At 38.0% G+C, this 16,558-nt stretch overlaps 1 protein-coding gene and 1 long non-coding RNA gene across 6 annotated transcripts; both read left to right on the top strand.

Annotated features, from left to right (window-relative positions):
- Positions 1 to 960: 960 nt before the first annotated feature.
- Positions 961 to 4,320, top strand: LOC147508404 (uncharacterized). Of its 2 annotated transcripts, XM_086600942.1 has the most exons (6): positions 961 to 2,043; positions 2,129 to 2,425; positions 2,760 to 2,864; positions 2,947 to 3,264; positions 3,701 to 3,972; positions 4,059 to 4,320. In XM_086600942.1, the coding sequence occupies exons 3-5, from the start codon at positions 2,862 to 2,864 to the stop codon at positions 3,968 to 3,970; spliced, it is 591 nt and encodes a 196-aa protein (XP_086457068.1). In that variant the 5' UTR covers positions 961 to 2,043; positions 2,129 to 2,425; positions 2,760 to 2,861; the 3' UTR covers positions 3,971 to 3,972; positions 4,059 to 4,320. The 2 variants fall into 2 exon arrangements, with proteins under 2 accessions (XP_086457068.1, XP_086457067.1); XM_086600941.1 differs by having other exon boundaries at positions 2,129 to 2,864.
- A 5,166-nt stretch (positions 4,321 to 9,486) lies between these two features.
- On the top strand, positions 9,487 to 16,026 carry LOC147508403 (uncharacterized). 4 transcript variants are annotated; one of them, XR_015218054.1, is made up of 5 exons: positions 9,487 to 9,719; positions 10,711 to 10,864; positions 12,615 to 12,665; positions 12,818 to 13,046; positions 15,685 to 16,026. It is a non-coding gene; the product is annotated as an uncharacterized LOC147508403 (long non-coding RNA). The 4 variants fall into 4 exon arrangements; XR_015218053.1 differs by having other exon boundaries at positions 9,523 to 9,719; positions 10,693 to 10,864; XR_015218055.1 differs by lacking the exon at positions 9,487 to 9,719 and adding an exon at positions 10,410 to 10,461.
- Positions 16,027 to 16,558: the final 532 nt, after the last annotated feature.

Raw genomic sequence — 16,558 nt, 5'->3', positions numbered from 1 at the left:
GATAGCAAGTCTTCCATCTTGGCTTTCCGGATGGTGTAGTTCTTCCTATTCGGACTCATCATACGAGTGTTCACGGAATGGTCCATCTCTACAAGTTATTTAACCTCAAATCTTCTCTCAGGAATTTCGTCAAACACCTTCTGACCAAGATTCGGATAACACCCTAGGCTATTCTAACCAAGGCTCTGATACCACTTGTTGGGGATTACACCAATACCAATCGGTTCCCCCACTACACAGATAACTTGTATGAACACACTTCAACTCCAGATAAATCTCAAATATCACAAACTACCTATACTAACATGCCCAACTCGCTAAACAACTATTAACAACAGATAATAATGTAAAGCAGTAAAAGCAAACCACAACACAAAGATTTACCGTGGTTCGGCCAATGATGCCTACTTCCACAAGAGCCAGTTCTTAATAAAATGGGAAGGAAGATTACAATCTCTCCTTTACAGTCTCTCACCTTACTAGATCACTCTTATCTCTTTCTGGGTTATCTCGTAAAGGTTCTCTCTTTTGTTTTAGTCCGGATTCCAATCCTTCCGACTTGTTAGGTTAGGTTTTCCAAAACCTTGATTTTTGTTTTATCTCCAAAACCAAATTTCGCGGGTAATCTTGTAGCAAGGCCCCCAAAAAAATTATGCTCGAGTGCTGGCGCTCCCCTTTGAGCCGAGTCACCAAGACTGAGGCCGAAGCCTGGCGCTGGCACTTTGAAGCTGGTCGCCTCTATTCTTCGAGCTTCTTGGAGCTCTGGCGCTATCATCCGCCTTGCTGGCGGCCTTCGACTCTCTGCGGACTGAATTTGCCCGTTTCTGTCCAGCTCCAGTTTCTCTCCTCATGTGAGGGATAACTCCAACACTTGTGTCTTTGTTGTAGTATTTTGATGTGATTGTTCACATAATAATTTTATCGGACCTAATTAAATCGTCATGGGTTTTGTAAGAATAATAATTGAATGTTAAAGATATCTTTTTTCTTTAGATATCGAAACCGACGATACAAGCGTGTGAGCTGATAGTTTTTCTCTGTTGATAACTATCAAGTTTGAATCTTTGTTGAAGCCTATTTAGTATGTTGGTTTGCTTAATGGTAATATGTACTAGGTTTACATCTAGAGTTAGAAATACAAGTGATTTAAATTATTAGTTCCCTTTTTAATTTATTTAGAGAACTTTCTGTCTTAGATCCTAAAGTCCTTACACTTAACTATACAGTTGAGGATTATTCATATAGAGTTGTGGGTAAGATTCCTTGTGTTGTTTATATCATCGAAAAAAAAAAGATTCCTTGTGTTGGTAGAGAGGGTATGCCATTATTTTCTTATTACATTTCATGTTTCTTTTGGTTTTTTGTGATTTACATTCTTTTCTTTTGAAATGGGATATGAGTTCGATTGGGGAAACATATCTTCATATTTCATTTTTAGTAACTGTTAATGTTTGTATGTATTGGTTCAACATGGGAATTTTTTTTGCAATTGATTTGCTTTCTTTGGTTGTGTGCATTTTGTAATTGGTAGCTATTGAATTGTAATGGATGATGAAATATATGAAAATGACTTGTTTTATTATGGAAATAAGTTGTTTTGCTTGTTTTGCATGTTACTATTAGTTTTCAGCACAATGACATCTAGACAATTTGAGGGTGGGATTGGATCTCGACAATTTGAGGGTGGGAATGTATCTCGACAATCTGAAGGTGGCAATGGATCTGGACAATCTGAGGGTGGTAATGGATCCGGACAATCTGAAACTGAAGCTGTGAATACTGTTATATTATTAGTTTTTGAAGTAAGTTATTTTTCTATGTGAGATGTACTGAAGTATTCCTAACTAATGTTTGGGTCATTTTAGCCCCTCGGCAGAAGATCTTTGTACTATTTGATGATGATGGCAGACACCAGTTGGGGACAAAGCTGCTGAATATTCTAGTCATCTTGGTGAATATAGTCGGGCACATGCTTCAATAACCCATCACAGATGGAAGGATGTGTCAAACGATGACAAAAAACTCATATGGAAGTGAATCTCAGTAAGCTTCTTTACAATTATATTATGGTTCTATTTTATTGTTTAACTATGCTAACTAATATTTTATCACCTTTTCGTAATTGTAGGATGAATATGATCTGTCTGGAACAACGAAAGAAAAAGTCCTGGCTAAAGCAAATGAATATTGGAGGAAGTACAAGAGCAGCACTCATAGGAAGGTTTATGACAAGTATAGAACAGATGAAGAAAGGAAAAGACATTGCCCAAATTCTGTTAGAAAAGAAGATTGGGAAAAGTTTGTAGACAATGAATCCACTGAAGAAGCAAAAGCTCGACGAGTAAATGGAAAATGTTCTAGAGAGGCAGCGGTAGCACAACAGAGATCTGGAAGAAAAGGTTCAGCTAGAATTGCTCATGAATTGGTAATATCATGCAACTGTTGTCACTTTTCTTTGGTGTCATTTTCAGGTTGCACATTTGGCATGTTTTGGTGGTTGATTCTATGCATGAACATGTCTAGCTGTGCATTGTTCTCTAGGTTCCCTGCCATTTATGTCTACTTCTATTTTGTTTTATTTTAGATTAAGCTATGAACATCCAAAGATGTGATTAAACATGCATTTAAGTGAATCACTTGACCTGCAAGAAGTTTTATAATGTCATCACTACATAAGGACCTTAACTGCATACCAATATAAATTAATGGCATTACATAAGGATTTTTATCCCTTTGAATATCTTTGTATGATTTTTCAGAAAGAAAAGAACCCTAACACCCTTGTCACGAAAACGCATGTATATGTGGCTTTACATACCACCAGCAATGGCACTTGCCCTACACAAGAGCATAGTGATAAAATGGTGAGACTTTTACTAGATACGATTTATTTGATAATCGTTTTGATGTTGTTGTTGAATGTACACATTCTTATTCGTTATATAGGTACATATAAAGGAAATTACAGCTAATACTCCCTCAAGCACTATGTTGGATATGGATCATGATCCTGTTGCACAAGTAATGGGGCGTGATACCAAGGGTCGTTATCGTGGCTTGGGTAGTGGAGTTAGTAGAAAAGGACTTGAGGCTTCAGCTCCAGCAAAAAATCAACTTAAAATACAGAAGGAGATAACATCAGCTCTTACGGGGGAGGTCCATGATTTGAAGTTGGTAGTTGGAGAACTGCAAAAGGACGTTGCAATGATGAAATCTGGTCAAGGTTCGAATGCAGCGTTCTCCCCTGGTTCTAGTTCTTCTCAGGTATGATCGAGCGCACCTTGCATACAAGTGTTCCAACTTATTAGTTAGAAACATTATACCCTCCATTTGTTTTAGTGAATGGGTACTTTCTAATTGTATTTGTATGCCAATATTGTGGCTGTTATATGGTTCGGCCATATAGGCTTCTCTACCATCTATAAATGCTTGGACTATTGTATGTGGGGGTTTTAAGTGATTGATTATTATGTAGGTACGACTAAATGATATATTTGGAGATGGTAGTCCTGATTTTAGTAGTTGGATGTGGATAGAAGATTTTTAATGTTCCATATGCAAAGAAGTCTTATTGATTACTGCTAGCGATATGTCAGAGGACTGTTAATGGCTTGCAGTGGCCTAGGGGATGGCCTGCACTAGCATGGGGGATGGCCTATAGCAGCCTAGGATTTAAGTTATATTTGTTTGTTGTTTGTAGTTGAATCGAATAGGACCAACACCCCAGGGATTTCCATCTGAGTTACGCTCACCGAGTTGTAAGTTATACTCAATGCGCCGTGGACATGTGGCTAATGGAAGGGCTATTATAGGAGAAGAAGCTGGTGGAGATCTTATTGAAAGTTATGATGTTATCCTGGATAGCGTGCTTGTGCCTCATGCTCAAAGTACAAACCGCACAACTCTTGGGGAGGAGGATATAGGATCAGTTATCGATTGGCCCAAAGCTCTAACTGTATTTGATCGTTAGGGGTATGATTATCTAAACATGTAAAATCTTTTTGTGAAGCATCTACTACTCAAAAGAGTTAAACTAACAGAAGATACTCATTTTGCAGGATGTGGATGTTTTGCATGATATCTCTTTTTGTACATCGGTATTAAACTATTAATGGAGGTAATCGAAGATGCTCGTATAAGTCTCATGTTTTTTTGTATATCAGTGCTTAGGCAGGATGTGAATGGTTAGAAAAACCTATTATATTTTGTGTATACCGATGTTGATATATGTATGAAGTCGATCGTATATGCCCTTTTTTGTATGAAGTCAATCATAGCACACGAATTTGAAGTTACTAGCCTACTGGTTTTAAGTTCAAATTGAATCTCAGTATTTCTTTATGCTTAACGATGTGTGTGATTGTTTGTTTCTATTTCCATGTATATTTATGTTTCAAAAGTTGAAGCTGGCGATGGTTGATGTAGCTCAATGATTGGAATATTTGTTTCTATATTGGTTAATAGTATATGGATTGTGAACAAGCTTTGGCAGCCTGCGTTGTTGTAAGTCAATGGAGGGAACGAGACCAGTGATGTTGGGCCAATCAAGCAGGTATTGGATTTCGTTCATATAGGGAGTTTATGTATTTAGTAATATTGTAATAACCTCTAAGGGCAATTTTGTAATTTAGGTATTTAGATTTATATAAAAGGGAATTATCTCATTAGAGATTTCCCCAAGATTCTCACTATTCTACTTGGTATCGGAGCAGGAAAAAAAAAAAAAAAAAAAAAAAAACCAACTTGCTTCTACCACCATCTCTTACCACCGCCAAATAATCAAACCATCAACATCTTCCCCCTTTGGGGGTTCTTTCTTTCTACAAGGATCAATGTTTGGAACTACATAAAGGTTATGCCTTTATGAGATCAAGTAGCTAATTTCTTTAAAGGTACCACCTTTACACTTTGACTCTGATAATTTATTTGAAATGGATACATTGGAGGAGAGTCATGTTTCAGTACAAGGTCCTCAAGCTACTACCACACCTCAGTCTATAACCTCAGAGAGGCTGAATGGGATCAACTTTAAGACATGGTCTAGATCTGTTGTCCATTATCTAACTAGTAAGGGTGTGGAAGGATTAGTCGATGGGACTTACGCCACCGCCGCTACTAACATTCTGAGAAAGAAATACACTCAATGGAAGAAGCATAATAGTATGGTTATTGGCTGGTTGTTTAACTCCATGGATACACCAATTGTTCGATGTTTCTATATCATGATTTTGTTTATGACCTATGGTCCTCTTTGAAAGAGACATACTCGATAGAGTAATGGCTCTCATGTGTTTTCAAATTCTATCGTGAGGTCCATTCCACCTCACAAGGTGATCGATCGGCAGCTGAATATTTTGCACGATTGCAAACTTCGTTGGGAGGAGATTGACCATCATGAGGTCATTATTGAGTTGATTGGAGAAGCCGCGCGATGCTTGTTGCGGCGTCTTGACAAAAACGAAAAGTGTTTGCTTTTCTAATGGGTTTGCGTCCCCGAGTTTGAGACCCTTGGTGGACAAATCGTTAACACCGCGACCATTTCCCTCTCGATGAATGCCTTTGCGACTATCGACGACGATAATGACGATTTTAAGAAGTATTCGTCAGGCTTCGTTACCGTCCTGCCACGTTCAGGGGTATCATTGACCAATCAGCTTGTTGTGGACTCCTCTTATCTTAGAGGTCGGGGGGCAGGCGTGGAAGAGGTCGGGGTCGAGGGAGGTCGAGGACGCAGCTCTCGATTACTTGTTCTCATCACAGGCAATCTGGACATGAGAAGTCCGGATGTGTTATCGGCTTTGTTACTTGTTCTCACTTTATGGGCAATCGGGACATGAGAAGTCTAGGTGCTATCAGCTCATTGGTTATCCAGTTGGTTTCTTTGAAATATCTCAATTATCATCCTCTGGTAGAGGCCATGGGAAGAGTCCAATAGCTGCAATTGTCGACCTTCCTTCTAGTTCATTGAGTTCTCTAAGTGTGGCTCCTTCAACTATCCCATCTCCTGCTACGTATAGTCATATATCGGGACAAATGCAACATCTTCAGGGCCAACTTGAGGCTATGTTGGGTAATCGGACTACACCTTCTTTTGGATCTTATACTGCCTCAACATCTACTACTCATTCAGGTACTCCATCTTCATATCATGCCTCTCCATCCACTTGGGTCATTGACTCAGGTACCTCAGAACACATGACTGGTGAGTCACATTTTTTTCCGAAAAAATCTTCTAGTTTATCTATTGCTCCATTTGTTCGTCTTGCTGATGGTTATTGTACTCCTATTTAGAACTCTGGATGTGTTCCTTTATCTCCGTCTTTATCTTTATCTTCTGTTTTGCACGTTCCTAAACTTGCCTTAAATTTGTTATCTGTGAGCAGTTTAACCAAATCCCTTGGTTGCTCCATAACTTTCTTTCCGGATTATTGTGTCTTTCAGGACCTGAGTTCGAAGAAGATTTTTGGCAGGGGGTATGAGCGAGATGGTCTCTATATGTTCGGAGAACCTCCTACAGCTTTGGCTTCTATCACCCCGGTGTTTTCTGATCCCTGTCAAGTTCCTTTTTGTTCTAAGACTCTACATTTATGGCACGCCCGTTTGGGTCATGCCAACTTTCAGCATCTATGTTCTTTACTACCCGTTTTGAGAAACTCATGTCAATCTAACAAATTTCAATGTGTTGTTTGTGAGTTGTCCAAACATACTCGTGTATCTTATATCTCGCACATGCATCGATCTGCTTGCCTTTTTGACTTGATACATACTGATGTGTGGGGACCTTCCCCTGTCATTTCTTTTGATGGATATCGCTACTATATCACTTTTATTGATGACCACTCTCGTTTTACATGGCTTTATTTGTTGAAATCTCGAACTGAGGTTCTTCCTACTTTTCTAAACTTTATGCAAATGATTCAGACCCAATTTGGTGTTACTGTGAGGTCTGTGCGTTCGGATAATGCTAAAGAGTATATATCTGATGATTTTAAACAACATCTTTTAAATAAGGGAGTCATTCAACAACTCACATGTCCTTATAGTCCAGAACAAAATGGAGTGGCTGAGCGGAAAAATCGCCACCTTATGAATGTTGTTAGATGTCTCCTTCGTGGTATGCATGTCCCTAAACGTTTTTGGAGTATGGCTGTTCTCACAGCCACTTTTTTAATTAATCGTACTCCCAGTAGGATTCTTAATGGCCAGGTTCCTTTGCATTTAGTCAGACCTGGTCTTCCTCTTTTTTCTATCAAGCCTCGAGTCTTTGGTTGCATTTGTTTTGTACAAGATCGTACTCCAAAGAGGACGAAGTTAGATGACAAGGCTATTAAGTGCCTTTTTCTTGGTTACTCTACTCAATCTAAGGGTTATCGTTGCTATGAACCCATCTCATGTCGTATCATTCACTCTAGAGATGTGACGTTTTTTGAGAATATTCCTTATTATACTTCTCCCTCTAATGAGCTAGAACAACCTCTTCTTATTCCACCTGTACTACCTGTTCCTATTTTTTCTAAGTCTACTGCACACCTACATAGTCACGGCTCTACGAGACAAATATACGGCAAGGTGTACACACGGCAGCCCAACAGATATTATCCCCCGCCACAATCTTCCTCGTCCTCAGGTACTACTCTCCATCCTGATTTAGTACATCCAAATTCTGCTCTTCCTACTCCTCTCATTATTGATGATTTAGAGCTTCCAATTGCTAAATGCAAAAGGAAGCGGGCATGTATAACTAAACACCCTCTTGCTCAGTTTGTCTCTTACAGTGGTATTTCTCCTTCCTATTGTGCCTATCTTGCTGCCACTGATTCTATTAGGATTCCACGTCATGTTTCTGAGGCATTGGAGCACCCGTCTTGGAGAGCTGCTATGTTTACTGAGATGCAAGCACTTGAGCAGAATCACACATGGAAGATGGCCTTACTTCCAATTGGTAAACGGGTTGTTGGGTGTAAATGGGTTTTCACAGTGAAATACAAAAAGGATGGTTCTGTAGAGCACTACAAAGCGCGACTTGTAGCGAAGGGCTTCACTCAAACACCTAGAAAAGATTTTGGTGACACATTTGCTCCTGTTGCAAAGCCTTCTTCCGTACGGCTCCTTATTTCCCTAGCTGCACAACATCACTGGTCTCTTCACCAGTTAGATGTAAAGAATGCATTCCTTCACGGTGACTTGACCGAAGATATTTACATGTCTCAACCTCCGGGTTTTGCCCTTCAGGGGGAGTATTTTGGAAAGGTGTGTCGCCTTCTCAAATCCATATATGGCTTGAAACAGTCTCCACGAGCATGGTTTCATCGTTTCCATACGGTTATCTTATCCATGGGATTTATCCGATGTGAGTCAGATCATACATGCTTTATTCATCGAAGTGTAGCTAATCTCCGTACAATAGTCTTGGTCTATCTAGATGATATTATCATCACTGGTGATGACACCGTACACACAGCAAAGGTGAAAACAAATTTGGGCAATTTTTTTGATAGTAAAGACTTGGGTCCTCTTCGGTACTTTATTGGCATTGAGGTAGCTCGCTCACGACATGGTATTTCCCTCTCTCAAAGGAAGTACACACTAGACTTGTTGTTTGATATTGGTATGATGGGATGTCGACCCTCTCGCACTCCTATGGATCCAAATCATCGCCTCCATGCTGATATTGGTGATATTCTTCCTGATCCAGGCCCTTACCAGCGTTTAGTAGGTCGTCTTATATATTTGACTAACACTCGACCAGATATTGCTTTTGCTGTCAGTGTAGTCAGCCAATTCATGCATGCCCCACGATCTACTCATATGGATGCAGTAGATCGGATCTTGAGATATCTTAAGTCCTCTCCAGGACTTGGTTTGTTCTATCCATCTTATGGTCCACCGGATTTAGTTAGTTACTCAGATGCAGATTATGCTTGGTGTCTCACTGATCATCGCTCTACCTCGGGTTTTTGTACTTTCTATGGTGGTTGTCTTGTCTCCTGGAAAAGTAAGAAACAAAATGTTGTCTCACGCTCATCGGCCGAGGCCGAGTATAGAGCTATGGCTCATGGTGCTTGTGAGATATTGTGGCTACGCTCCCTTCTTACCGAGTTAGGGGTCTTTAGTAACAATGGGTCTCCCCTTCATTGCGACAATCAAGCTGCTATTCGGATAGCATCCGATTCAGTTCTTCACGAAAGGACTAAGCACATTGAGGTTGATATCCATTTCCTTCGAGAAAAGGTTCAATCTGGCATCATTGTCACGATTCTAGTTAAACTCTTGAGCGGTTAGGTCGATATGTTCACCAAGTCTTTGGGACCTACAGTTCTTTTACTCCAACGCGGTCAAGTTGGATTTGATTGATATCTTCGCCCCAACTTGAGGGGGAGTATAGGGAGTTTATGTATTTAGTAATATTGTAATAACCTTTAAGGGCAATTCTGTAATACAGGTATTTAGATTTATATAAAAGGGAATTATCTCATTAGAGATTTCCCCAACATTCTCACTATTCTACTATTCAACCTTTTATATCTAATTATGCTCTATGACTAATTTGGTGGGTTCCAGCCTTGCAAGACCAAGAATGAGACTGAAACTAGTTGCTTCCTAAAGTTTAGAAGGACTTGAGGATTATAGTTTGGATGATGGCTTCTTTATAAAGGTGGAGTTGGGGTGAAGGGAGAACGTAGCTGGGAATCCTGGTGGGATGAACTGATGAAGAACAGGTGAGCCACTATTCCCTTTTCTATGGATATATTCATTGTCATACTATATATTACTTAATTGTTTCGTGAAGCTATGACACCTCTTTGTTCCTACATGCTAATAATCCATTTACTAATTAGTCAAGGTTAACGAACTAATTGTGTGAGAGATTATGTAGAAATAAATGGATTATTATTAGCATGTAGGAACAAAGAGGTGTCATAGCTTCATGAAACAATTAAGTAATATATAGTATGATAATGAATATATCCATAGAAAAGGGAATGGCTCATCCATAGAAATCCCACCAGAAACCGCGTCCCCTTCACCCCAACTCCACCTTTTCTAAAGAAGCCATCATCCAAACTTCATCCCAAACTTTAGGAAGCAACTTCCCTAACTTGGTCTTCCTTAGTCTTAGAGCATAATTCTCCACTCTTCATAGTTCATATTCACTAGTCATTGTTTTTGTCAAACTTAGTTTTCTCACCATTCGGTTAGTCTCCTTCTAAAGAAAATTCCATCTAACCCATCCAACCAGTGATGTTTTTTGTGTTAACATCCGTATCTCATTTCTTGTTGTTCTTACTAAGTGGGTGTTTGGTTCCATTTTTCAAAAAATTATTTTTTTTTAAAAAAATAATTCGTATTTATAAAAACAGTTTTTCAATGTATTTAGTTGACTTTTCATAAAAGTTTTTATTCACTAATCACGTTGTTTTTGTCCTGTAAAAGAGCTTAATCACTTTTCTCATCCATTCAGTTTGTCTCTGAACGCAAAGTGTTTCCTTTAAATTCCATAGTTTTTAACCCAAAACCAGTTTTTAATTATCATAAAACAAGTTTTGTGGACCAACAAAACTATTTTTTTTTTTAAATAGAAACGTAAACACATTTATCTTTTCAAAAAAATGTTTTCTTGTTGTAAATAAATTATCCAAATGCTTCTAGTTTACTCTGAATGTTTATAACTATCATTTTTTTTTATTGTAGAACTTATGGCTATTTCAGGTGATATATTTGACAAGATTTCTTACGTTTGCATATGCATATACAAACTTTGAGAGGCCGTGTCTTGGAAACACTATTAAGCATAAGGTTTTTCATATTTCAGTATGGCATTGCTTATAAACTCCATCTAACCGGGAAGGATACATCACTAGCGGTACGCATTTTGTCCTTCCCCTTTCTCTGTGACTATAATGCTTTCAGAAGCACTTTCCTGAAATCAGCTTATTTAAAAAATAAATAAATATCCTTTGTTATTCTCATGCTGCAAGTGTAGTGGATCTGTAGTTTTAAGTGTTTTATATTTCCTGAAAAGTTTAAATCACATCATCAGTGTATTGCATTTGTGTAAATTGTAATCATATACTCATTGTCAAAGATGATAAAAGTCAAGTACTTTTAATAGTTGATTTTATTAAGCTTGGGGGCGGTTGCGCTTTAATTTCTCCACTGCAATTTGCATATAACTCTTAGTGCATCAATTTTGAACGCCTTGTGGCTTGGAAAGGTCTCAGGGCTGAGAGTTGATTTTGTCAATTCGTAGTTGTTTTTTATGGAATTGGTTATGTGCCTAACCTTTATCAAATAGTTGGTAGTTTGGAATGTGGTATCGAAACCTACCCAATCTTTTTTTTGCGGTTGAGAGCCTTTACAGGAGCAATGCTATATGGCATGGTGCTTACCCTTATTATGAGAACAATATTAAACAAACTGTTAAGTTGTTACTTTCTAAGAGGTTATAGAGATAAGTAAAGGACATTTGTCGCACAGAAAGGAGAGCAAGTGGTATACTAAACATCCAAGTTTTCCTTGCAGAGTAGTGTGCTTTAATTGCTCGTCCAATTGTTTATGAAGGCAAGCATTGAAGGTAGGGAGTTACTCCAACAACGAAGGAGAATCTAAACATTCATGCTATGGCAAACAACAAGAAGGCTCCCATGTTGGACCCTTCATCAGGGTATATGTTCTATCGGATATACATTGTAGAAGTGATAGTTTTTATGAAAGCCTACACCAAGCTGACTTTTCTTTTGGGGTGAAATGGTACAAGTTAGTGGAATGTTGAAAATAACTTACGTGGTTTAAGTTCATTTGTGACTATCAAGCACTGTTTTGCTAGGAGATAGAGTCGTGCATTTTCCCCACAAGGACATTTGGAAGAAATATGTTCTATTCAACATCACTTCCTTTTGGGGGTTTGCCTGAGGGAATAGACTTCAAAATTGCAAGGAGGTGGATAAAAGCATGAAGCATCTATTGGTTCGACTGTCAATGGTGATTTAGGAATAAGCACCTTTCTTGTTTCCTTATATAATTAGTGGACACTACTGGAATCTAATGAGGATGTCAATACTGTTGCAATTTTGTGGGCTGTTTAGAAGGAGCCAAATCAGCGCATATTTAAAGAAAAATGCATTTGTCGAACAATGGGATGAGTGTGTCAAGGAGTTCCTGTTCAGCAAGGCCTTTGCTAGTTACTTGTTTATATGGGGGGGCGCATTGTAGGCGGTGAGTTCTTTTGAGAGAGAGATTCATCTGTTCAACCTAATCACATTTCTGTTAGAACTTGCGTTGCATATTTTGGACCAGCTGCTTCTGACAGATTAACAATGCAAACCTTGCATATATGCCATATTCAGTTATTTTTTTATTTGCAAAGCCATAAGCTATTCTGTTAATCATCTGAAATTACTTGATCTTATGAACCCGTTTCCACACACTTCATTGTATTCTAGAGTCTTAATACTTTCGTAGATTCTAAAATTTCGTAAGATTTTGTTGATTGGTGTGGCAGACTCTATATTCCTTCATCACTGTATATTTTGGATTTTTTTATCTTGAACTGATTAACCAATTATTATTTTTGTACACAATTTTTGAGCTGATTACTTGATGATTTCCTCCAGATTTATGGTTTCTCGTGGGTTGCGCTAGTAGCCATAGTTATGATTTTCAAGGTTAGTTATCGTGGCATCTCTGATTTGTTATTTATTTCATACTTGTGGAAATCAAATATAAATTTTAGACTTTTCAAAATTTTCTTACTCATGATAACCAATTTTCTATAGTAGAACTTGTTTTTCATGTGTATACATTTCTTTCACTGCAGATCTTCACCTTCAGCCCCAAAAAGTCTACAAATTTCCAGCTTGTGTTGCGATTCATACAGGGAGTCACATCTTTGGCGCTGCTGGCAAGTCTTTGCCTTCTTGTTTACTTCACCAATCTTTCAATACCGGATCTATTTGCTAGCTTCTTGGCTGTTGGCATTTGGGAGCATTCACTCTTGAAGATTGGAGTCTTTAGTTCTTTATAGCTTGGGTTGCTCAAGGTTTGAGGTAGGTGTCTTCCTCCCCCTTTATTCCCACCATGTTAGGAGCTTGCTAGAGACTTTACTCAATAATTGATTTATGTTCTAGTTGCTTTAGAATTGAATTGAAGTTTGTTAAGTGCTGATTTTTGGTACAAGTTAACCCATAGTTTCATAAGTAAGGTTTATGACGCATTTTGAACTAATGCACACAGTACTTGTTTAGAATGATGTAAAGCCATTTTCATTGATTGTAGTAGTTTACTTATGTTTCTTATTATGCATTTAGCCACAAAAATTGGACTGCAACAAGTCTTCACATCTGAAATTGCAATACTTCAGCAAGAATTTTCAAAATTGTTGATTGGGTTAATTAGAACGTATATTGTTTTGGTCATAACTTTCTCGTTATAGCTCCGCTTGTCGAACTGTTTTCACTGTTGTGTTTCACATTCCAAGGAGAATGACTTGAATCAGGTTTGAAACTTGAATTCACAGGTGTTATATTTTGGTTTATTATTGTTGGTAGTTGTATTATTGATTGGTGAATGTTGAGACAAAGGGTCCTGGCTTGTGTGGCACACTAGGTCGTAGTCCCCATGGTTTTATAATCTGTTGGAAATGAACATTAGTGTTGGACGTGGCTTTATAGTTCAGTACTTCAGTTGCTGGATCGCCCGTTAGTTGACAGCACATAGAACTCTAATTTGGTTGGTATCGGTGTTGGATCGGCCGTTAGTTGACAACACGCGGTTACCGGATGGGTTTTAGTATGATTGGGGACTTACGGCTAGTGGTGCATTTGGTTGTTAGTTTGGTTCCTTGGAAAATATGGGTGAATGGAGTAAAAGGTTTTCAATAAATAGAATCGCTACAAAGGATATACAATTATTGTATACGGTTATGTGTTTTATTACTTAAGTATGGTATTGACTTATTTACGTTACCTTGACATTGGTTTTAGGATAGTGTTCAGCACAACCTCACTGACTGCTGAATATTTGGTTGTGTGGTTCATAACTCCTCTTTCTAGTTTAGTTAGACATATATCACTCATCTTTTACGGTTTAGGAATAAAGTGAGTCTCTGCTTTCAGCTTTCTAGAAGTCAGCTAAGATAAGAACAGAAGTGCGCTACTCTGTAGTAAGTCAGCTAAGCCAGGGTCTAATCGGATGGGCCTAAAGCTAAGCCGGTCCCGGAATAGAAAATCTTACTTTGTTTCCTCGGGCTTTTCAGATCAGAATTAGTTCGCATCTTGTTTTCGATAAGTCAGACTAGAGTTAAGTTTGAATTCGCTTACTTCGGAAAGAATGCGTAAGAAGCCTACTTTCCGGGCAGAAGACAGAGCTGACTTTTCTAAGCAATTGCCTATCCGATACAAAGGAATCTAAAGGATTAGCTGTTTCTTGTAGGTGAAACGCCTGTATAGGACTCTTTTAAACCTACCCCGGGCATGGTTAAACATGTGATTCTGCGTATAGAAATTAAGTTTCGGATAGAATCCTTTACTAGCAAAGCTGTAGTAGCTGAAGAGAAATCCAGTTGTTAGTTTCGAAGGTAACTCCTGTAAGCTATGCTTTCGGTCAGCTACTTTCTTTATATATTATAAAGAAAGATGAGCAAAGGGTACACTGAGCTAAGCCAATCCAGGTTTAGGAATAAAGTGAGTCTTGTGTCTGAAGGAAGTTCCACATTTGTTTTCACAGTTGACAACACCCTTTTTGCATAAAGGCAGTCAAAAAATAGAATAGGATATATTATATTCCCGAGTTGCTATAGTTTTTTGTGATACTCAATGCATCCTGTCTTTGCCTAACTTCAAGATTTCAGTTCCCATTTTTCGTATTGTCTAACTTCAAGATAAATTGGTTTTGTGTATTCTTTGCTAGTATATCTTCTAGATTCACTGCAGTACTATTTTACGCTTATTGGGTTTGCGTATTTGTTTTAGATTAAGAAAAGTTCTAATAGTAAGGTCACAAGAGCGTCTTAGCTATTTGTGGCTGCTTATACAAGTATGGATGGGTCTTGTGCTTTTCCTGCATACTTCATTTTAAAGAGAAACTAGCTCAACAGACAAGAGGAATAATATGTTTGGAAGTATTTCTCAGGTGCTTAAAGTTGAATGACTTGAACAATTCTTGATTTATAGTTGGGAATTTGCTTATAACATCACATATCTTTGCCTTGGTTCCTTTTAGAATATAAATTCATGTATATGCATTTTGTGCTTCCTTGGTCCCCATATGTGTTTGGTTTTTCAAGTTATTCAATTTGAGGATGCTACCACTTCCTTCTGAAGGCGGGGTGCACCTTAAACCCATTCAAGTAGGAACAAACAATTAGCCCATGCACAGTTTAGAGGTTTCATATCTTCGCAGACTCCCAAGTTTGAACGGGTAAGTTTCTACGAACATGAGAATTATATCATCTTGAATATGTCCATTTTTTTTTTCTTGAGTCCTTCATGTGATAGTGTTAAACTCGCTTTCACGGCAACTCTTATCTTACATGATAGTTTCAATGATAAATAGTCTGCTAGATACGTAAACCTTGATGTTTTCAGTAGTGCCCTTTGTGTTAATTATTTGATTTTAGTGTTTAATATATGAATGCTATTATTAGGTATCTGGCCATAATTAGTAGTCTTGTACATTAACTTTCAGGTTCATTCGGACGAACCGAAATCTACTCTTGTTGGAGTGGCGCTGCATTGATAATGCTCCTGCCGTGTTGTACGTTTGCCTCTGCTTTGGCTAGGTGCTTGTTCCATCTCTAGAAAATAAATTCTCGAGGCTCTTTACCTTCATGAAAGGTTGTGCGACTCAATGGAAGAACAAATTGTGTAAAGGTGATGAAGATAGGAATTTCAAAGCACAAATTGTTTTTTCCATTATGTTCTTATGATGCCTTGTGTATTTTGAAAGCCTAGTTATTTATTGGCAAACAACAACTCGAAAACATTGTAAATTTTGGAAAACCAATGTATAATATATCAATTTTTGAAATGTGTTGTTTTAGTATGTTGTTTGTGTAATTGATTTTATGATTTGAGAATGAGAATTAGGTAGTATTTAGTAGCGATGTCGGGGAAAAATAGGTTCTACCAAAAAAAAAAAAATGATTATTAAAAAAAATATTAATTTAAACAAATACGATGGGGAATAGTGTCGTTAATTGACTTCCCAACAACAATATATCACGGTAATGTGTGTCCTAAACTTAGGACGCAAATTTACGACGGAATGGTACGTTCTAGATTTGAAAATATGAAGTTCCCGTAGAAAGGATATTTGCGACGGTTTTGAATGTCCTATAATTAACGACGGCATTAAATGTCTCACACCCGTCTTATTTCTAATTCAAGTTACCATGCGGTTTCCCGTCGTTAATATTAACGATATTGCTATTCCCCACGAACTATGGGACACCATTTCCCGTTGTAAATCTCAATTTAGGACGGCAATTACCGTCGTTTTTAGCCTTTTCTGGTGTAATGACTATGATTATGTTAACTAGTATTATCTGTTCTTTACTGTC

The sequence above is a fragment of the Coptis chinensis genome, chromosome 3 (assembly GCF_015680905.1).
Source record: "Coptis chinensis isolate HL-2020 chromosome 3, ASM1568090v1, whole genome shotgun sequence".
Lineage (NCBI taxonomy): Eukaryota > Viridiplantae > Streptophyta > Magnoliopsida > Ranunculales > Ranunculaceae > Coptis > Coptis chinensis.
Note: the sequence above shows the minus strand (reverse complement) of the source record. Positions and strands in the feature narration are given on the sequence as shown.